Genomic DNA, 22,956 nt, shown 5'->3' with positions numbered 1-22,956 from the left:
ATGTAAAACTATGTGTATTTCGTATAAAATACATTTTATGTTAATATTTTTGGTAGTCTGGAACACTTTAATTTGATTTACATTATTTTGGATAGAAATTTTTATTTTGGATTTTGTACGTTATATAGTGGCATTTCTAAGGTTATATCACAAGCTCATTTTCATACTTTTTAAAGGAAAGTGGTTATTTTACAGTACGTATTGTTTGATACTTTAACATTTTAAAGTTCTAAGTATTTTTATGTTTTTGTTATTATCAACATCCGTGACCTTGGCAGTTATGATGATAGACCACTTTCAGTCAATCATATATTCATTGCTTGCATGATTACCATAATAATTCTAAACGTACACATATGGATTTTTCTACTTCATTCCAACAAGTTTTTTGATCATGTGAATGAGGAAAATGGGGAATTGACATTCCACCTTACACTGCCTTGTCAGTCTGTCTACTAGGTAGGCTACTTCCATCTTTTCAGGCTGTAACCCCCTATGCTGGACATTACCTAACATGCTGCAACTCCAAACTGAGTAGCACAGGCAAATTCAACAGAGGACAGTTACCAAGACAGCATGTATGGGTTTTGGTTTTTCCAGGACTTCAGCATAGCATAAAAGCTTAGGGCAGTAAAGCCATAAGCACCTAAGATTGCCTTAGTTGGTATGTTAGGGCCAAAGGACTGCTCTATTCTTGCATCCCCTTCACCCTAGGTCCATCCATCCCATTCTTGAATCCATAGGTTCTAAAAAATTTGTTAGTAGAGGTCTCAAGGCCTCTCAAGTACCCCAGTTTACTCTTTATCATTTTTCTTTACTCTTTTTCCTTCACAGTTGAGCTCTCATTCAGAACAACTACCCCCTCATATACACTTTCCAACAACACAACTTCCCTTTCAGATCTTGCCCTTGTCCATTTACAGACAGCTTCATGCCTACATAGCCTTGTCCTGAGGACTGCAGATTTAATTTTGGAGTGGCCCTTAGAAGGATAGATAAGCAAGGCTGTAGAGCCTGTTTTTCTCCTGTTTGATTTTGGAGTACTATTCTCGCAGAAGGGTCCCCAACCAGATTAGTGTAATACCATTAGTGTAGGTGATCCATCCCTGAATAGCTGCCTTCCTCTGATTAACAAATTAGTTAGTGCTCTACGTATTTAACTGTAATTTGAAAATTCAATAAACAACTACGTATATGGTTAGAAATGGTAGTTTTTAATTTTGTAAAGTATTCAGACTTCAGCAGAATTAACAGCTGTCATTTTATCTTGCAGCTTGATCAACTTCTTCACCGTCAGTCTGTTGTTGAAGAACAGCTGCGCACTGCCAAAAAGGCTGTTTATCTGACATTAGTGTTCATGGTAGTGATCTTAATTATTGTTCTTATGGTCACAAATAACATGACCTCTACTCTGTTGATGTACACAACCTCCATGCACAATGCAGTACAAGGCAGTGCTAGTACTGAGGACCAGCATCAAGAACTATAACAGAATGTTGCTTGTTGTCTTCTAGAATCCAAGGTAAACTATACCTGTGAGTTAAATTTATAATTGTTATATATATATATGTGAGTGAGTTTATAGTTGTTATTGTCTGTATCAGAACAATTTTTGATAAAGTAATATTAAATTTTATTGCTTTAATTAATGGTTAGTTTAAGATTTATTTTGCTCTAAAGTAATATTAAATTTTATTGCTTTAAAGTTTAGTTTAAGATTTATTTTGCTCATTTTGCTCAACTTAGTGAATTGCTGTAACTGTCAGTTACTGTGTTTAAGTTTTCTACAAGTATGAATTCTTTAGAGCAGTAAATAAGCTGTTTCAAATTAAATGTGATTTCTTAAAAGAATACTAGGAAAGATTTGCATTGGTTGTTGCAGTTGTAAATTTCTGTGTAGTATTGTATTTCTGATTTCTCAGTTATTATAATTACATATGTATAGGAACAAATTAATGTCATACAGGTACCTAGAATATTCTGAGGAAACTCCCAGAAAGCAGATTTACAAAAAAATTGAACTTGCAAATTATTACTAGAAGTATTTCAGATGATGAATATTCAAATGTTTTCTGTTTTTTATATAACGTATTGTGATATAAACTGCAGCACATACTCAGTGGAAGTGAGGCAATAGAAGTGATGTGGATAAGATAATGCCAAATATTTTGGGGACATTATTGCAAAAGTTGGATGCGATGCTACTATAGGTGTAGGTTAAGGTGATTTATAACTTGTGGAATATTAAATTGCTTACTTGGCCTTAGGAAAAATTAGAGTTTGCTTTTCTTATTCAAGCTGATGTTAGAGGAGAAACTTATGCCACAAGTGTTGATGTTTTGAATAAGTGCCAGTTAGGCTGTGACTTTTTTTATTGAGCTTCCCAGAGGTTAACTTAGATACACAAATTAGTTATCGCAAGATTTATCTCTTACGCATTTTATGATAAAGTAGACCCTAGAGTATTTGTATGTTGAAGTCATAGTAAATAATTTTTTCAGCTTGCTTGACATTGGCATTGAAACATTGAAAGGGTTCATGATTTCATTTGTGGAGTTATGTAAGTAGCACCACTGTATAGATAATGAGATGACTTCATCAGACATGGGTTTGATTTATTGTTCTACTTTTCAAATAATTAGAAATACAAAGAATACATCAAATGGGAATCCTTCATTTTTGAACCATTTTATATTTTTCAGAGATTGAATAGGTAACATTTACAAATTACCTTTAGTAACACTATGCATTAGGCCTGTTAGGGATGATGTATAATGAAAAAGAAACACAGTATAGACTTTTGAGATTGACAGTGATACTTGTGCCACTGTCAGACATTACTGAATATTACTGGTTTTGTATAGCAATAACTTTATCATGTTTTTTTGCAATGGAAATTTCTCCAAAGTTTAAACTGAATTTGATTTCATGGGAATATGGTATTGGCTTTTTAGTAGCTGGGAAGTAACTCAAAAAAGGATTTTGAACTTTACTATGGCTTTTAAATGTATTTTCAAAGTTCAATACATATACTCAGCAGTATACTAGATATTGCACTATACTATGCATTGTATTGTACTGTACAAAATAAATGTTAATAATTATTAGTTATTATAGTTATCAGGTTTCAGTAGCTTTTCAAGTGCTGCATAGGTTAAACTGACTTAGAATTTGGTGGTGGAGTAGACTGCAGTATCCCTCCAAACATGCAAATTTACCTTTCAGAGTTGGGTACAAGACCAATTAAAGTTTCATTTTGTGGTTGTAGAGTTATTTTGAACTTTCAGTATATTGCATCAATTACTGGTACCAAATTCAACTGGGAACTTTTATTTCCTTTTTTATGTAACAGACATGTGCAGTGGCAGTTACTCAAGTCATGTATGAGTAACTTGTACTTAGAACAGAAATTATGAACTTTACTTTTATAAACTCATCATTATCATCATAAATAATATTCTGAAGTGTTTATTGTATTTTACCATCACTTTCTTTATGCCTCTCTAATGAACTTGTCTTAACAAAAGTAAGTTTTACTTTAACTTGATACCTAAGCAGCAACTTGTCATCTTGGAGATGAGTGTCTCCTGAAATAGTGGTGTCCCCACTTAATTTAATATTGACTGTTCTTTGCTTTCCTCTAAAATAATTCTTCCAAATGAAATGCTCCTTTATTTTCTTTTCACTGTATTGTAAATTAATCATATCTTTACACAACTATTTGTGATGAAGGGACTGTGTGGTTCGTGCATAGTGATATAAGTAGAGTGAATTGCTCCACTGTTAGGTCTGTGATTGATGATGTTGACAGTTTTTTCTTTTGAGACTCCATTTTACATTGCATGAAAAGTCTCCTGAAGAAAAACTATAATTTTCAGCACTATTTATATTAACTTAATGTCATTGCCTTTAGAATTTAGTTCATATAACTATTGTTGCAATGTTGTTCTTGCTGTAGACTTAAAAGAAAAAATAAAAAAAGACTACTAATAAGATATCCGGCCAGGTTATGTTTGTGAAATTTTAAAAGTGAAGATTTAAACTTTAATTTAGTTATTGCCTATGGTTATCAAGCATTGCTTTTTGCAGTCAGTAATATGGTGCATGTACATCTGTGTTTTGTTGACAAAGTCTTATACTTACTTGAGATTTATGACTGCATCACATATGCATTTAAATTTTTATGAGGAAAAACTTCATGGTAGACAGAACCTTTAACAAAATTATATATAAACTGATCTAGAGAAATGTTGGTAAATTAGTAGAGATATTTGTTTTGACTGATTCTCATTATTATCCACCATTGTCAGGGGTTGCTAATAATTCACTATTATCAAGGTTTTAATTTGTATTGTTGTAACATATTTAGGATAAAAAATTACAATAATGTGTGATCCTTCAGTGCTACTGTGTGAGGACTTTGAAACTTTATAGTCTGGTTAAATTAAAGAAAAATAATACATATATAAAGAGGAATTAGTATTTGATGATAATCACACGTGTCCTGATTGCATGAGTTGGCCTTAATGTATGGATAAAAAATGAAACATTAAATTGTAAATAATGAAAAGGAGGACATTGCATGAAGTATAGTGAGAACCGAGGAGCAAAACATTACAAAATATTAAAAATAATTTGAGGAATTAGAATTGTACTAATATGTTGTGTACAAATATGTTGTGTATACAGAGAATTTGAAATGGCAGTACAGTATTTGTAACTTTTGTAATTTTGATTTGTTCAGTAGATTTATTTTTAACACAGCATAATGAAGTACAAGAATTCATCTGTAAATTGACACCATAATGATGTGTATTAGAATTTCAGACGGTGAATAACGTGAAATATTATCTCACACTGGCTTGCTTGCTTTCTTAAAATCTTCAGCTGACAACCCTTATTGTCAGTAAACAGACTATAAAGCCAAGAGGCCTCCAAAGGCAAATCATCCTGCAAAGAAAGAAGTTTTAAGAAAATGTGAAAAATAAATTAGAGAAAATGGAAAGTAAAACCTGTACTACACCTGAATTCAAGAAACTGGTACAGATAAGACTCACTGACGCATATTGACAAACGAACATTTTTGTATAATAGAAAGTGCCTAAATTCTATCAGTTAGTATAATTTATTTAACACTATAACATTCTTGCTCTGAGTCGCATGCTAACAATCCCATTACAGGTTTCATGACATTATTGATCATTTTTAAACTGATTATTGTCTGCATAAAATATGACCATATTAGCAATGCATTGTACCCAAAATGACAAATTTTTAATAAATTTGTATTTTCCATACCTAACAAATCTGACTTAATAGGATAAATCTTCTGGTGCCAGCTGGAAAACGGTTAAAAACAAAGACTATAAATGCAAGGAATCTGTGGCATCTGGCATCCAATGCATAGTTGAGGTGGAAGAAAGTCCAGAGAGTGTGCTTGACTCCAGTGACACATCAGTCTTTCTTCCAACCCAGGATGAAACTTAAGAGGGGCAGCTAGAGGTGGCAGTTAATGTTAAGACCTCAAGTTTGTTAGCTATGAAAAATAAAATTAATAAAAACTTTGTCATTGTTCATGCACGGAATAAACCTTTGGTTTTAAAAATAGGATAGACCCATAATTGGAGAGAGGTATAAGAATCTTGAACCAACTGGAGGTTCAGCACACCTGCTCATTCTTCTTAGAAATAAGAATTCTAAAGAAGAGGACCTAAGCCTTAGAGATGTTAGATATGTGGATATCTAACGCTCAGTCCACTGGGTTCAAATACAGTGAAACATGTCCAGGTTCTTGCATTCATGGAAGTTCAAAAGAACTATATCTGTTCAAGCAACAAATCATATTAGCCACAAGAAACAGGTTTGTCACCACTCCTTACTCCCTTGCTGGAGAGAGGAGTTTAAGCTGCTGAGAAGCAGATAGTGCTGTAACAGTATGGCTGCAACACTCAACTGCATCAAGGCGGTTCCAGCATATGATGTGTCTATTCTTCAAACCTTCTTCAAAGAATGATGTCTATTCTTCATACCTCATAGGTATGAGGTATGAACAAAGGAGAAAGGGGAATGAAAAGAGACCAGTCATCTCACTCATTCCCTACTCCACACAACCATCTAAGTTAAGATAAAAACTGTCCCGCCAGGGGCACTGGATAAGCCACGCTCGTTGAACAGCCACCACTGGACCCAAGAAAAAAGTGTTCAAGGATCTGTGGGCAATGTTCTCCAGCCAGAAGAAAGTGAAAATGGTTTGACAGTCAGGAACCAGCACTCAAAACCCTATGAACAGCTAAGTTGTTCTTAAATGCCAATGAGGAACCTAATCTGGTGTCATGCACTTCTGCATGAACCCAATTGGTGGGAGAACTTGCTGACGACGAGTTGGCTTGCCTAATCACCTCATGTAGAAAAACAAAAGGGTGTTCTAGGACACTTCTTTCTTGACCTGGCTTGTGCTAACATAAAAGTTTATAAAACCTGACCTCTAGGTGACAAGACGTTCAGATAATGATGCAGTGCTTTGACGGGTCTAAGCAGAAACTCTTGAAGGTTACTACAGGCAGTCCCTGGTTATCGGAGACTAAGTTAATGGCGATTGTCTAGGGCCATTAAATTGTCAACATAACATACCTAACAGAGGCGCCATTAACAGAAACTTGGGGCCATAAATTGTCGAGTTTCGGTTTATGGCGGTTTTTGCTTACTAGCACCCTGTGATAACTGGGGCTGCCCGTAATAACAAACTAACAAACTGCACATCATAAGGAAATGGGAAAGGAGGCAAAGTTGTCATCATGATCCATGGGAATCTGGGTCTTAGCGAAGTCTGACCCTGAAGCTTTCCAACTCTTTCCAGGAAGCCAAGGTCAGAAGGAAAACTGTTTCCAAAGTCAGTTTCCTGGAAGATGATTGATGCATGGGCTCTAAGGAGGTTGAGAGAGAGTACTCAGGACCAGAGTAAGGTCCTAAGTAGGAGGTCTGAGTTTCCTAGGCAAACAAGACTGCCCCAAGCTCTTGAACCACATAGAGAATTCTCAGGGCGAAGTGATGTCCACATCCTTCAGACAAATTAATCACAAGTAAGAGGTCTAACATGGGTCTTTTCCAAGTAAACAGAGGAGTCAATAGGATAGCTTAAGGGGATGTCTTATGACAACATGGAAGCGCCTCAGTGGCATGGTTGGTATGGCGTTTGTGTCCCACCTCGGTGGTCGCGGGTTCGATTCTCGGCCATTCCATTGAGGAGTGAGAGATGTGTATTTCTGGTGATAGAAGTTCACTCTCGACGTGGTTCGGAAGTCATGTAAAGACGTTGGTCCTGTTGCTGAATAACCACTGGCTCCATGCAACGTAAAAACACCATATAAACATTATGACAACATGCTCAACCCAGATACATTCTAAATAGCCTACTGTCAACTTGTACATTGTCAAAGAAATTTTACTGTAGAGAGGGGAGAAGTCCTTGCACTGCCAAGGAAGCTTGCATTTCCAACAGAGGAGACGTCCTATGAGGTGATCTCTTGTGATGACATACGGTCAGTATGTTACTCATCAGAGGAGATGTCCCATGATGATAGGACACAATTGAAAATCTGTCTTTTAGAGCTTCTTGCCTTGAGAGAGATAGGAAAACTAGTAACTTCATTTTATTGCTTGGAAAAAGGGAAATGAATAGTATAAGGTAATTTTGTGCTTGCTTAATACTATACTTTACCTTTCCATAGTCTAGCTCATTTTTAAAGGAACAGATGGTTAAGAGAGAATCCTACTTTTCATATACAAAACAAACCTTTGGTCTTAACATAAGGGAAAATAATTTAGCGCCTGCTGTAGTCTAGTTAAAAAAGAAGAAATAAAATACAATGATTTTGGTGGCAAAGGGAGCTAGCCAAGATGCAAGAAAGGAGGTGGGAATAGTTGACCTGCCTTAACCCATCCCAGCTACAACGCATCAGTTTCTCTTTGACCGTCTTCATAGCAGGTCATGCCGTTGCCCTTTCTGCTAAGAAGCTGGTCGTTTTTGTCCCTTCCTGTGATTTTGCGTTTTTTACTTTGAGCATGCAAACCCACAAATCATCTAAATTGAAAATGGCCTGGGGTTGGTAACAATCTTTACTCTCATTTTCTGCCTGCCTTGGATTTAGATCCCCATGCTACTTGTAGCAGGTGTAGTTCTAACGACTGTAGTGTAAGTAACCCAAGTTCAGCATGTGTTGTTTAGACCAGATCAAACCGAAGGATCCATCCTACACCTATCAGGAAGCTGCTACCTTGAAGTCAACTGCTTCATCAGTTTTCCAGGCAGTTTCATTGTTTGACCTGTGGCCGCTTAATGGCAGTGGCAAAAATCTCTTCCCCTGCTATGGGTGACTGAAGCAAATGTCCCCTTCATTAGGTTGTTGCAGTGTGGTGGGAAAACATCTTTTACCTGGCTCACTTACAGCTAAGATGTGGGCCAATTTGTTGCTTAAAAGAAGGATGCTGCCCTCTCCAAGTTCTTAAGATTTGTCGATACAGCTTCGTTCATAGCCTTGAGGAATGAACATATTTAGGGTTATCGTCTTTCTTTTCTAGGGATCAGCTTGACTCCGCAGTCAACAGATGTAGAGCAAATAATAATGACTGATTTGTGCATCACGCTGTTGCAAAATCATCTGGCACTTCTCAACCCAGACCACAAACATCTTTTATTTTCCCTAAGAAATCTCAGTCAAAACAGAGCTGCACAGAGTTCGTCAATCATCTCTATCTCTAGCGAAGAAAACTCCTAAGCAACTTCTTCATGACCTGGGAGAGGAGGCAGAGGCAGGGCTAGGGGAGGTAGACAATAGAGAGGGCACACCTCCTCTCTTGCTGCCATCAGTGGGGAGTGGGTGCCTGGCAAGCCATTGGGCAACTTGGCACTAGTTCTGGGCAGAAACCTGCAGAGTAGATTCTCTATGGGTGGGGTATCTACTCCCCTTCGAGTTTCCTCCTCCCCCTCTTCAAGTGTCTGCTTCACCAATTGACTTACTCTCAAGATTTGATGGAGCATCTAGCTCTCCAAGAGGAAGTGAGAAAAATTATGGAAAAATTAGCCGTGGAGATTGTGAAGGACCCATCTTCAGGAGTCTACAGCCGTTTCTTTCTGGTTCCCAAAGCATTAAGCGAATGGAGCCATGATAGACCTTTTGACTCTCAACCTTTTTATCAGGAAAAGACTGTTCAAAATATATTTTAAGACTTGTTGGCATGCTGGAACCTGGGGCTGCTGTCTCCCCTACCCTCCAGTTCCCCTAACCAACCTGCACCCATCTGGGGTAGACAAACCAGTTTGCAGGGGTTGGGTGGCTGAGTCATGTCCCCCATATTGTCACCTGGGGGAGGACAAATAAGAAGAGATCCACTCTGATTTTATTGTTATAGATAGGTATCTATATGTATTATCACAGGAATTAAACAGAAAAGACTAAGCCAAAAAACACATATACAGGGAGTCCCCAGTTATCGGTAAGGTTTCTGTTCCCAACACTGTGACAATAAAAAAAAAATTGCAAATATGTAACTGAAAATTGTTAGTAATAGCACTGATAACCAGGGATTGGTGCCAGTAAGAAGGGATCTGTTCATGTCGGCACTGAAAATCCAGTTATAGTCGTTGGTAGACAAGCGCCATAAAACCAGATCCCCAATAACTGGGGACTGCCTGTATATGTACGTATATACAGTATTTGTGTAGGCTATTGTAGCCTACCTCTACTCAAGCTATCAATAGTGACTCGAACACTTTTATTTTTATTAAACTAATCTATTTATTTTCATGTTTTCATAGATGTTAGTTATTATGTAGGTGTTAGTTGAGCATTTTATCTCATATTTTGGCTTATGTTTAGTAGACATACTCATGAGGAATTCCTGCAACAGCTCCTTTGCTATTTATTCCTCGTGGAATCCTCTTAAATTATCACCAAAGGACTTCTTGCCTTTGTATATTATTACATATAAAATGTTAAAGGTTGTATTTTTTCTTTTTATTTGTGGGGTTGGAAACATTCAGCTTGTTTGAAAAAAACTTGTAGAGTGTCAGAATGGAAAGATTTATAATGGTTAAAAAAATTTCATATTGAGAATCTTTTAATAATCCTTTTAGGCAAAGAAACTTTCCTTTTTGTGACCTTCCAGACTCTGTGGGAGCCTTCAAAAAGCAATCACAGAAATGAGTCATCATTTGGTACGCACAAAGTAGTTAGTTGACATAGTTCGGAAGTCACATAAAGCTGTTGGTCCCGTTGCTGAATAACCACTGGTTCCATGCAATGTAAAAACACCATACAAACAAACAAACAAAGTAGTTAGCCTAGACTAACTAAGTTAGTTGGACAGTCTCATCTTCATCTTTTCTGACCACTTACAGAATATCAAGGAAGGTGAGGATAAAACAACCATTTTCTTACCCTCAATACTGGGTCCAATTTAAGTGGACTGACTATCCTAAAAGCAATGGAGGTATGGTGTAATACAGAACATATCCATTTTGCTAAATAACTTAGTACTACTAAGAAGTAGCAACCAGGCAACAGCAGTAAATATGAACGTAGATCCTCTTCCCCCCAAAAATGAAAAATCCTATGTAACTACTTTAGCACTATAAGAAATCGGCAACAGAAAAAGAAAGAGAAGAGGTTTCAGAGGTGGTCCAATATTCACCCATTTTAATCACATTTAGAGTAAATAACTTGTTAAGTTTACTCATTTTCAATATTGAGGGACCCCTTTCAAGTCTGAGAGAAGGGTCTCTTTCTTACTTGTGTTCATAGGTTAGTTATTAAGTTTATGCCCAATATAAAGTAAAAGACAAAGAACAAATGAATGGTTGAATGAAGCAACCAATAAACTAAAGTCTACTGCTTTCGAAAATGCCAAAAAACACACTAAGTTAAAAAAATTAGTTATATAACACAATCTTATGAATGGTAATTCGACCTCACATAAATGAGCAAGGGATGGAGAAAGGTAATTACATACTTGAATCCCTAAGATTTAAGGCATGGTAACATCCGTGGCCTAGAAATATTACACATACCTCACAATTAATGATACTGATGCACTCAGCAAGCAAGATCTGTCACAGAAAATTAAAATGCATGGATCTGAGGAACATATCACAGACTGGACCTGCACCACTCAAAAATGGTAGACTCTCACATTGTGCAAGGTCAGGAAAATGTCCTACTACTACAAATACAGCACAAAATTAAAGCTGCTATGACTAAGGCAACAAAAGAGGCTAAAGTGCAGTTGAAAATCTTGGGGAAGGAACACACCTTATAAAGTATTAAAAGACCAGGTCTTCCAAATCTCCAGTATTAAAGATAAAATACTACTGTATCTAGAGAGGACCAATATTATTATAGACCCCAATCCATCCGATGCTTTGCCAAGTAGAGAAAAAAAAAATTGCTAAAAGATGATGTAAGTGATACCTGTAATGTAATTAAAAATGGAACAAAGTGGAAAGAAGCATAGATTTGTAACTTGAATTACAAGAAACTCCTAACTACATCCCCTAATGTAATTCACCAAAAATACACCTAGGAGAGGTCTCATGGCTCCTTCAACAACACCAACCAGATACATCGTGTTTACTACATGCAAAGTATAATTGGTAGTTGTATTCTGTTGTCTTCCTCAACTGAGGAATAACTGTAAAACTATCAAATGATCCTAATTTTCAAGTCTCAGCCACCACATTGAAAGAAATAAGGCTTTTACAATATTCAAGGGTACTTGGACTTGAACTTTATATCATACCCTGGAGCCTCAGTAATTTGGAGAAGGACAAGCTTGATGATATCTTTGTTAATCAATGAGAACTGTATTCAAACAGCATGAAAACATCATTGAAAGGTTTCAGTTAGCACAGTATAAATATCTATTTGTCACATGAAAGGGAAAATGATTCAGTACCTGTATATGTATATATATACATATACATATATATATTTTTACTTCGGTACTTTTGCAAGTTACACAATATAATACACTAAACACAGATAGCCCATATGTTATTAATGATTATCAAGTGCACTTCTCTTTAGTAATATTTAGTAATTTTTAGCAGCATCAAGAACAATTCATTTCAAAGTTATTAGTTTGAAACTAGAGAGATGTTTAAAAACTGCATCTGGATGGATCTAACTAAATTTTCTGGTACTTCAGCTGAAAATATCTGTTCTTAGTTTTTCTTATCTTAGTATTTTATGCCCTCAGCAGCTTGAATTGCTTAAAAAATAATAACTAAAATAAGAACTTAGCAATGGCTTCAGAACAACAATCATTCAGGTTAAAGGAAGGAACTACCTAACCAGTGTATCATCTGAATTATTTTTTTATTGTAACTGTAAAAGTTAAACAGTTGACAAAGTCGTAAAAGATTGTGTCATAAAAGATTACGTAAGTGATTACAATATTGTTGAAATGTGTCACAATTGTAAACTCTGAGCAAGAATACCAAGAAATAGTTTGTAAAACAGCCTGTTCAACAGCAGTATAGAAAACTGTGGACAGGAACGGGATATGGGAGACTGTATTTTTTATAGCCGGTATATTTATTACATTATTAGTAGTTCTCATATTTACTTACAAGACATGTAATTAATTAATGTAAATTAATTAATATCCCAGTGAGTTTTAATACTGGACTAAAATAACTTTGGCTTTATGTTTTGAAACAATTTTGCTGCAAGACTCGGTACCTGTTCAGAAATGGCAAATCACTTTTGTGTCGATGCGAAAGTTAATAATTTTAGGTTATTATTATTACCATCTGGTTAAGCTTCAGGAAAAACAGAATGCCAAACACTGAATACTAGTTGAGCATTGAGCTCGCTTAATTAAAGTACCCTCAAATATTTTCTGCACAAATTCAAGCTAAGGGAACAAGAGTAGATTTTTTCAATTTTGTGATGTGCTTTTATTTTTTTATTTTATAATTTTTTATGGGCATAATTGTGTACATATAAAATGCCTTGAATTGTATATGTATAGTGCTTTACTGTATTTATTTTCCCCCCAGAAGTAATGTAGGCATAAATAAGTTTGAGATGAGTGTATTTTGTAGAAAAAGTATTAGTGCAATACATGGTCACTATATGTTTCCATTACTTATTATCACATTTATGAGGAATGTTTTGATATTGTTTCTTTAGTCACTTCATAATGTAACTAGCTTAATTATGTGTGGGTAAGTCACTGCATGTAGTATGGTATTTTGAACAGAAGAAAATATTAAATGTCTAAGAGTTCTTAATTGTGTTGTAATTCTCTGTTTGGGTTTGAAACTACATATATACAATACATTAAAGGACTATGAAGTGTATTTTTGTCAGTGTGTCCTATTTAGTGTTATGTATGTATTACAGTATTTTCTGTATAATAATGTACGTAGTGCATTTATAATATAGTATATAGTTTAAACATCCAGATACTAGTCACACTAAGTTCCATTTTGTGATAGTGTTCATTTAAGAATAAGGAAAATGATGCTGACGCCACCTCATCCCCTGACAGGGTTTCATTTTAGCTTTGTTTTTCTCTGTAAACTGCCAATATGTTGCAGTTTGTGAAAACTTTCTGGTACAGCTGTTTTCAAAAAGAAAAACTGGAATTTTTCTTATATCCTGTTATTTGTGTATATTTATATATAAAGGTTTCCTCTTGTGTGATAAGATATTTTTCATTAAATGTTAATAAAGAAATGAAAATTATATACTCATTTTCTTGTTGTGGCTTTTGTGTCCTCCAGAGTCTTAGCACCATGCTTTTCCCCGATTTCAAGCTCCTTGCCATTGGGCAGAGGCTGTAGAATTTAGAAACTTTGCTGGATCCTTATTTTCTGTCCAACCACTCCTTAGAATATATTCAGGAACCTTTAGATCGTCACCGTCACAGAGCACACTGAGTCTGCAACCAATTTTCCGCCATCGTCTCTCTCTCTCTCTCTTCTCTCTCTCTCTCTCTCTCTCTTCTCTCTCTCTCGCTCTCTCTCTATCTATTCTCTCTCTCTCCTCTCTCTCTCTCTCTCTCTCTCTCTCTCTCTCTCTCTCTCTCTCTCTCTCTCTCTCTCTCTCTCTCTCTCTCTCTCTCTCTCTACATAGAGAGCTAGTAACAATGAAAAGTGCTATAAGAATTCAGACAAGTAATTCTCCAACAAGAAAATTATTTGAATTAAGAAATGCATTTATAAATAACCATCCACCACCTTTCCCAATTACAGCTAGAAGATTGTTTGAATCACAGAATATGAATTTACAAGTTCCTTTTAATATTAAAATCACCTCCTCCTTGGACAATGAATAAAATGAGAATTTGTACACCCCTGAAATACTTATCAAAAACTTACTCATATACACTGGAACAACATACAATAGAACATGTAAGTCAAAAAGGTTCACATTATGCAACATATATACAGATGTATCTAAATCAGAGCATGGAGTCGGATATGCTGCAGTTTCCTTAAACAAAACTTACCAGTCTTCTCTACCTAATAATGCTTCAGTATTCACAGCAGAGTTGTGTGCAACTGCATCAGCCACAAAATAATTAGACACATCATTCAATATTTGTTCAGATACGTATACAAACCCTCGGTCCTTTAACAATAGGAAGGTACTTAGCGGCAGCTGAACTGGTCGTAAGCTTCGAACAAGGGGATTCAGTAGTTAACTACTTGTCTGGCAGTGGCGGTCAGCTCGACTGCGAGGAGAGGAGTCACTTTGCTTTTGGCTGCGCTGGTGGATAGACGTGCTGCTCCCCTCTCTGCCCGCTGTATATGTCGTATACTTGGTTTTCTTCACATCGCGAAGGCTTTTTCTCTTTTTCTCTTACTAGTGTGCATGTGCAAAACTTACGTAAGTACGTGTCTGTTTTGTATTATTCATACTAGCGTGATTTTTTATTATTATGGATTCGCGAGAGCCGTAGATTGTGCCCTGGTGTGGAGGGCAGTAAGTGTGGGGCCTTTCAGTCCTCTGTCGAGGTAGATCCTCATGAATTTTGCACTAGGTGCCGAGGGCGAGAATGCTCTCGCACCGAGCCATGTGATGTGTGCATTGTTTGGTCGGAGGAGCAGTGGGAGTCATCGGAGGGATATCCTGTTACTCCCTTGGTCACGGACACGTCTTCTTTCTTACGTCCATCTCAGCTCCCTCGTATGGCTGCTTTCCCTTCGGGGGGGAGGGGGGGATATCTCGTGGAGGAAGGGTCTAGATACCCCGATGTTCAGTTGTATTCGGGGTTGTCCGTTCGCTCAGGGTGAGAACTGTCCCCCCCCGGGCGAGGGGAAACCCCCCCTTACTAACCCGACTACTCTTCCTTCCTCAGATCTGCTTGCCAAGGGGGACAGGGGCTGCTGAGTCATCTGGAGAGAGGGACCAGACCAGTAACTCATGGCCCGACCATGACCACGACGGTATCCACTCCTGGCTACGCTGCTCCGCCGCACCTGGTATACACCCAGCACGTTGCCATGGTTACCCCGACAGCTGCTGTTCAGGCGCCGCTGCCGGAGGTGAGGAGGTAAACTGTGACGCCGCCGCCTGGTTTTGCCTCTCTTGCTCCAGCCCCTGACTTCTGGTGTCCCAAGAGCTCTCCTTTGGACCTGCCTCCAGTACAGAGGATGCCGCTGGTTCCTGCCCCGCCTCCTGCTCCTGAGATTGTTGCTGCTCCAGTACCAGTTCCTGCCGCTGTTGTTCCTGCCCGTGGTGTTGCTGCCCCCACCCCAGGTCCTGGACAGGTGCAGTCAGGCCCTGTTGCTTCGGCGACTGCCCCGGCTCTGTCCTGGATGGAAGACCTGATGGTGATCCTGAGGAAGCTGACAAAGAAGAAGAGGAGGGTGTCGTTGTCTGCCGCCGCTTCCCCTTCAACTTCTACGGCCCCACAGCTGAAGAAGAAGAAGGTAGCCTCCTCCCCCCCTAAGAAGGCTCGCTCTGAGGCTTCTAAGGGTCCATCCCACCCCGGTGGGATGGTTATGACTTCCGCTGGTCCTCCTGTTCCTTCGGGAATGGGGCCCGTCTCTCCTTCCGCAAGGAAGAAGAAGACGGGGACCGGAGGAGTGCCGGCTAACACCGGTACCTCCTCGCCTGGCGCCAGAGGTTCTGCCTCGACGCCAGGTACCGTCTCAGCCTCTCGTTCGCGAGAGGTACCGAGTGTACGGTCGCCCTCGGGTGACCGTGCAGCCAAGACCCAGGCAACCGAGTCCGCTTAGCGCCAGGATCCAGGCATGGAGCGGAAGACTGGCGGGAGTCGCCCAGGTGACTCCCACCAGGCCAGCGATCACTCGTGGCGATCCGCCGGTAACCAGGGTTGACACAACGGTCCCAGACCTTCCTCGGGCTGAGGCGAGGAAGCGGTCCCCTCAGTCGCGCTGGTCCAAATGGCATGACGTGTAGTAGGGACAGGCCTCGCTCCCACCGTGACAGTGGACTCTGCCGGTCCCCTGACTGCCGCTCCTACCGGGACCGGGAGGAGAGGGAGACCAGCAGCAGCTCTTCTGATGCTTGGGACCGTCGCCGCTGTTCTCGGTCCAGCCACTTGACCAGGCCTGCTGCTCGATTGCCACCGCGGGTTGGCGATCGCCTGCAGCCCCCCCTCCCCCACACGCCGGTTCTGTCGGTGGGCGAGGGGGGAGCATCAGGTCTCTCTCTCCTATCCCTTCAACTTCCTAGGGCTACACCGGGAAGAGCAAGGCAATCAGGAGTGATCGCGAGGGGTACACTCCTCGCGATCCCGCCACGACGCCTTACGAACCTGGCACAGTCCTAGGACTGACCAGATCGTATGCGCAAGTGGCAGGAGGAGACCATGAGGGGTCTGTTGTGGTTCCTCCTGTGGAAGGAGGAGGGTCTCGGGAGGCGTTCTCACTGGACGGGCTTGACGGTCCGTCTCCGCAGGATGCAGTCACTCCCGAGATCCAGAGGTCGTTCGCTGAGGTTATTGTGCTGATTCGTCACCACAACGACCTCGGGGAAGGATTGCCGCTCCCACCTTCCGAGCCTACATCGGTTCATGATGGAAACAGCACGATCAGTGCTCGATTCCATCAGGGAGAACGACTTCATGCTTTCTGTGGATCTGAAGGACGCGTATTTCCAGATACCCATCCATCAATCCTCCAGGAAGTACCTCCGCTTCATCCTCGATGGGTCGGTGTACCAGTTTAGGGTACTTTGTTTCGGTCTCTCTACTGCCCCACAGGTGTTCATGCGAGTGTTCACGCTGGTGTTAGCTTGGGCCCACTCGGTAGGGATACGTCTTCTGAGGTATCTCAACGATTGGTTAGTCCTGGCGAGCTCCCGCTCACAGTTGCTACAGGACAGAGATCGACTCTTCGAATTCTGCCACGATCTGGGGATCGTAGTGAATTACAAGAAGTCAGATCTCGAGCCCAAGCAGAGGATGAAGTACCTGGGCATGCTGATCAATACGGTAGCAGGGCGACTCTTCCCCGCAGACTCGCGGATCAGCAGGTTCAGGGAGGCAGCAGGATGGTTCCTGTCCCTACAGGAGCAGCCAGCTCAGCAGTGGCAGGTCGTGATCGGTCACCTGTCGTCTCTCGAGAAGTTAGTCCCTCATGGGCGTCTTCACCTGCGGTCTCTTCAATGGAGACTAAAGGAGTGTTGGTCACAGGCAAGAGACCCACCTTTCTTCCCCGTGTCTCTCATGGAGGAGGTGAGGCAGGACCTAGCCTGGTGGCTGGTCGACAGGAACCTCGTTAGAGGAGTGCCTCTTCGCACTCCCCCCCTGAGATGTTGCTGTTTTCAGACGCATCGACCGAGGGATGGGGCGCACACCTAGAGGAGTTGCTGGCTGCGGGTGTGTGGAACCATCACAACAAGCACCTTCACATCAACGTCCTGAAGGTCAAGGCAGTGTTTCTCGCTCTCCAAGAGTTTCAAGATCGTCTGGTGTGACACTCAGTAGTGTTGATGAGCGACAACACCAAGGTAGTGGCGTACATCAACAAACAAGGGGGTCTAGTGTCCCTCCCGTTGCATCAGCTGACGATGCAGGTGCACAAGTGGGCCGTGGCACACTCGGTAGAGCTGTCAGCCCGCTACATTCCAGGCAAGAGGAATGTGGTAGCGGACAAGCTCAGCCGTCGGGATCAGGTGACAGGAACCGAGTGGTCCCTTCACCCAGACGTGGCAGAAAGGCTCTTCAACCTGTGGATCTGTTCGCCACCCGGCACAACAGAAAACTCCAGGTTTTCTACTCAGTTGTGCCGGACCCATGGGCAGCTGCAGAGGACGCTCTTCAACACCTGTGGGACAACCTCTTCGTGTACGCCTTTTTCCCGTTCTGTCTGATTCGCAGGGTGATCAGCAGGGCGCCGGTCACCCCGAAACTTTGGATGATCCTGGTAGCACCTGGCCGTTTGGTACCCTGACCTGCTGGCTCTGCTCGCTGAAGCACCGAGAGAGATTCCCCCCTGGCACAACCTCTTGTGCCAGCCACACGTAGAACGGTACCACCAGTCGGTTCGGTTCCTGTGTCTTCACGGCTGGCTGTTATCCACCATCTCTTGCGAGCGAGAGGCTTTTCTCGCAGGGCAGCAACAGAGATGGCTGGGTACATCACACAGTCCTCTGCAGCTGTATACCAGGGAAAGTGGTCTGTCTTCTGTGGTTGGTGTCGTGGACGGGGTCTATCTCCTCTCAGAGCCACTCTTCAGCAGGTAGCGGATTTCCTCGTTTTCCTTCGCCGAGAGAAGCTCCTCTCTGTCTCCGCAGTTAAAGGATACAGAGCCGCCTTGGCCCTAGTCCTTAAACTGTGAGGAGTGGATATCTCCTCCTCCTTCGAGATCTCCCTCCTTATGAAGAGCTTCAAGAGGTCTTGCCCACCTAGGGAACTCAGGCCCCCGGGGTGGGACGTGACTCGTCCTTAGGAGTTTGACTCGAAGACCCTTTAAGCCACTCCGAGAGTCATCAGACAGGGATCTGACCCTCAAGACCCTCTTCCTGCTGGCCCTGGCATCGGCGAAGAGAGTAGGGGAACTTCATGGCCTTTTCTTCGATGTTAAGCATTCCAGGGGATGGGGTTCCGTGATGCTCGATTTCGTCCCAAACTTCGTAGCAAAGACACTGAATCCTTCGGTCCCTGACAACTGGCTCGAGTTTTTCACGATCCCCTCCCTGAAGGACTTCACTGATAATGATGCGGATGAGATGCTGCTTTGTCCTGTGAGGGCGCTACGGCGCTATCTGAAAAGAACCTGACACCTCAGGCCTGAGTGTCGACGCCTCTTCATTAGCACCGGGGTTACCCAGAAAGAGGTTTCCAAGAACGCACTTTCTTTCTGGCTGCATGAGGTGATCAGGAGGGCCTAAGACGCCGATGGTAGTGACGACACCCGTACCCTTCGTCCGAGAGCTTACAAAGTGAGAGGTATTGGTCCAACCCTTGCGTTCCGCAAGAACTTCTCCATGGCACAGGTTCTGAAGGCAGGGGTATGGGCCAACCAAACCACCTTTACCTCCTCCTACCTTCGGGATATTAACCACAGGTCCTTGGATACCTTTTCCTTGGGACCCGTGGTGGCTGCTCAACAAGTTGTGTAGCCTACCCAGCACCCGAATGGACGAGTGAAAGAGTGTGACTGGCTTCTCTTACTCCTTCCTTCTTCCTCCTCTACCTGTGGGCAGAGGGCCACGGTCGTCACTACGCTGAACAGGGAGCAGATGCAGGTAAGCTACACGACTGAGCTCCATCCTATCCCTTTCAGTAGGGATAGGAGTGTTATCCATCACTCCCCGACAAGGGGGGGAGTGGAAGCCAACAAGAGACAAACCCATGACTTCATTTTGGCTCTTGAAGTAGGAACTAGTTCTTGTGTATTTGCTATTTATAAGAGGTACGCTCGCCTCCCTCTTATAAATTTGGTCCAGAAGTCTGGCCACTGATCCTACAGTGCACACCCCGATCAGCTGGGCAGAGGCTAGGATCCCTCCCTTTGCTCTTACGACCAGGGAGGGAACCAAGGTCGGACGAACACCAGTCTGTTCATAAGACTCAGATTCCACCCACCAATAAGTGAGTCTTCCTATTGTTAAAGGACCGAGGGTTTGTATACGTATCAGAACAAATAACAATTTGTCGAAAATTGTATTTTTCCTAACTATACAAACCTGAGGTCCTTTACACATAGCCCTACCTCATGCCACCCCTCACTTTGCGTTTCCTGGGCCTAAAGCAAAGTGACTCCTCTCCTCGCAGTCGAGCTGACCACCAACTGCCGGACAAGTAGTTAACTACCAAACCCCCTTGTTTGAAGCTTACGACCGGTTCAGCTGCCGCTAAGTACCTTCCTATTGTTAAAGGACCTCAGGTTTGTATAGTTAGGAAAAATAAAATTTTTGACATTGTTATTTTTGTGATTTTTAGTGATTTGAGAAGTGCTATAGAAGGTTTTCAGTTACATATTAAAAAAATAACATTGTACATTTGTATTTTTCATAACTAACAAACCTGAGTCTTAACAGGTAAAGGCCCACCTCGAACCACCCCTCTAGCAGTCTAAAACTGGGTTAGAAATATAACTGATGGGTCACAGGTAGCCGTGGGCATTCTGGTATACATGCCCACGTGACCTGGTATAGATGCCATTAGTCCTGGATCTCACAAGTGTAATTTAAATTATACCGGTTTTCCAGCTTGGCGCTAGTAAATCCTAATGTTAAGACCTCAGGTTGTTAGTTATGAAAAAATACAAATTAGTTTAGTTAAAAATTTTTGGTCTTAAATTTTTCCTTTACGAGTTATATAACAATGGGTAAAATGTAGAAATATGTTAGATCCCGGCCCACATAGAGCGCAAAGGAAATGAGGAGGCTAAGAAGCAACCCACATGACAAGATCACACGTGAATATTCCTGTTACTGATTATGTAACACAAATAAAGGTGGGTATCATAAATAAATGGCAATATATATATGGAACAAAGAACCTGAAAATAATAAAACCTGATATTTAAAAAAGGAGCCTATCATACCAGAGAGAAGCTTGTAAACGTAATTCTGACACGTCTCCATATAGGCCATACTCGTCTGACATATGGGCACTGTATGAACAGCCCACATGGCCTGGCTCCTGAGTGCTCAGAGACCAAGGTAATAATAACGGTCACACATGTGTTGTGTGAGTGTCCATAGCATGACCAGCAGCAACTAAACATTTGGTAATAAATCAATTAAGGAAATTGTCAGAATCTGCATTTTCCATCATTCCAATTTTGTATGTTCACAAAGAGACATAATTTAGTTGATAAAATATAAATTTAAGTAAAGTATGAAAATATGAAAACCCTCAGATCATTTAGTGAATTTCAAAAACAAAATTTAAAAATTCTACTTAACTTACTACACCCCCTGGGGATGGCTAGAACCCCCTCTTCTCAAAATGCTTAACTATCTATCTAGAAAGTTCAAAATCAGAGTATCCCTAAAAATACCAATTAAACTACTAAATGTATTTACTGTATGCATGTGTTCCAGAGTTAATGTGTGCCTTTGTCAATTTTTTGGTTTAATTTTTACTCGTCATCACACCGAAAGAACTATATGGTTACAGAGCTTGGCCTTGGGCATAGACCTGGTTTTTTATTTTAATCTAATCCTTGGAGCCAGCCAAATGAGAGCTGAAAGTCAATTTCGTGGTTTGGTTAAACTACTTTAATAATAATACATAATACTCTGCACTCCTGACCACTTCTGCAGGAAACCTTTGATCTCGGGAGTTGGAATCACCTCCTCCTCCTCCACTTTGTCATCAGCACAGACCTCTTCTGCATGTCTGTCCTGTTCATTTTGCATATCTTGGAGCTCTTCTGTTGTTAGCTTCTCCCTGTGGCCCTGGACATCTTTATTCACTTCCAAGCCCATGGACTTGGCTATGAAGACAATTTCTTCTACCACAAAGTCTGGTCAGGCAAAGGTTGGGAGGGAGGGTCATTAACACTTCCAGCTTGGAAGCTGTCAAAGTCTCTTTCCTGGGCTGATGAAGGCCACAGAGGTTTCCAAGCTGACAGAAGAAATCTCATGGAGACATCCCGCCATAATTTATCAATTAGCATCAAGCATTGGAGGATGTTGAAATGATCCTTCCAGAATTCCCTGAGGGTAAGGTTCGTTTCATTAGTGACATCGAAGCATTTCTGAAACAATACCTTTGTGTAGTGTTTCTTGAAATTCACGATCACCTCCCCATGGGCTGGATGACAGAGGTGGTGCGGGGTGGCAAGATCTCAGAGGCTAACTGTTTCTCTATATCAGGTGGGTGAGCAGGAGCATCATCCATTATCAAAAGTGCCCCGAGAAGCAAACTCTTCTCCTCAAGGTACTTTTTAACAGTTTGGAGGAGTAAAAACTTCTCTTTTCCACCCCATGAAAAATTGCCTGGTCACACGATTTTCTATTAGATCTCCACATAACACCCAATTTAATTTTCATCATGTTTTTTTAAAAAACTTGGGTTTTTGGAATGATAAACCAGTAGGGGTTTTCATTTTAAGTCGCCACAAGCATTACTACACAAAACTAAAGTAAGGCTACCTTTCACAGGCTTTATTATAACAAGTAAATCTCAAAAACAATTTTATGAAAGTTTTTTTTTAAATCTAAGATATTGGCCTTAAATCCTTAACTTGATTAACGCGTTCTGACAACAAATTTATGGATAAAGAACAGTGATTCTTAAACTTTTTATTACTACGCCTACTGTAAGAGTTGGCTCTTCCCTCCACGGTCCCCTTGTATTTATGAGTAAAATCCCCCCAAGATTTAAAGCAAAATAAAAAATAAAAAGAGAAAGAAAATGGGATTCGAGGGATAGGGAGCAAGGGCGGACTAATGGTGTGTGGGGCCCTAAGCTGGTGACCTTATGGGTAAGCAAAGAGGGCCTTACAGTTTGGGGGGATTA

At 41.1% G+C, this 22,956-nt stretch overlaps 1 protein-coding gene and 1 long non-coding RNA gene across 5 annotated transcripts in view; one reads left to right on the top strand and one right to left on the bottom strand.

Moving 5' to 3' along the window:
- LOC135198059 (motile sperm domain-containing protein 2-like) overlaps nucleotides 1–13,748 on the top strand; it is a 180,893-nt gene extending 167,145 nt beyond the window's left edge. For all 4 annotated transcript variants that reach the window (XM_064225454.1, XM_064225455.1, XM_064225453.1 and 1 more), the window contains exon 10: nucleotides 1,274–13,748. In XM_064225454.1, the coding sequence (XP_064081524.1) occupies nucleotides 1,274–1,489 (216 nt within the window). In that variant the 3' untranslated portion in view covers nucleotides 1,490–13,748. The remainder of the gene's footprint in view (nucleotides 1–1,273) is intronic.
- The window catches only part of LOC135198063 (uncharacterized), a 119,350-nt gene continuing 101,206 nt past the window's right edge, over nucleotides 4,813–22,956 (bottom strand). The window contains exon 3 of the long non-coding RNA XR_010310715.1: nucleotides 4,813–4,950. This is a non-coding gene — a long non-coding RNA (uncharacterized LOC135198063). The remainder of the gene's footprint in view (nucleotides 4,951–22,956) is intronic.

This window comes from Macrobrachium nipponense, chromosome 21, assembly GCF_015104395.2.
Source record: "Macrobrachium nipponense isolate FS-2020 chromosome 21, ASM1510439v2, whole genome shotgun sequence".
Taxonomy (NCBI): Eukaryota; Metazoa; Arthropoda; class Malacostraca; order Decapoda; family Palaemonidae; genus Macrobrachium; species Macrobrachium nipponense.
The sequence above is the reverse complement of the archived record's forward strand: the minus strand, read 5'-3'. Positions and strand labels throughout refer to the sequence as shown.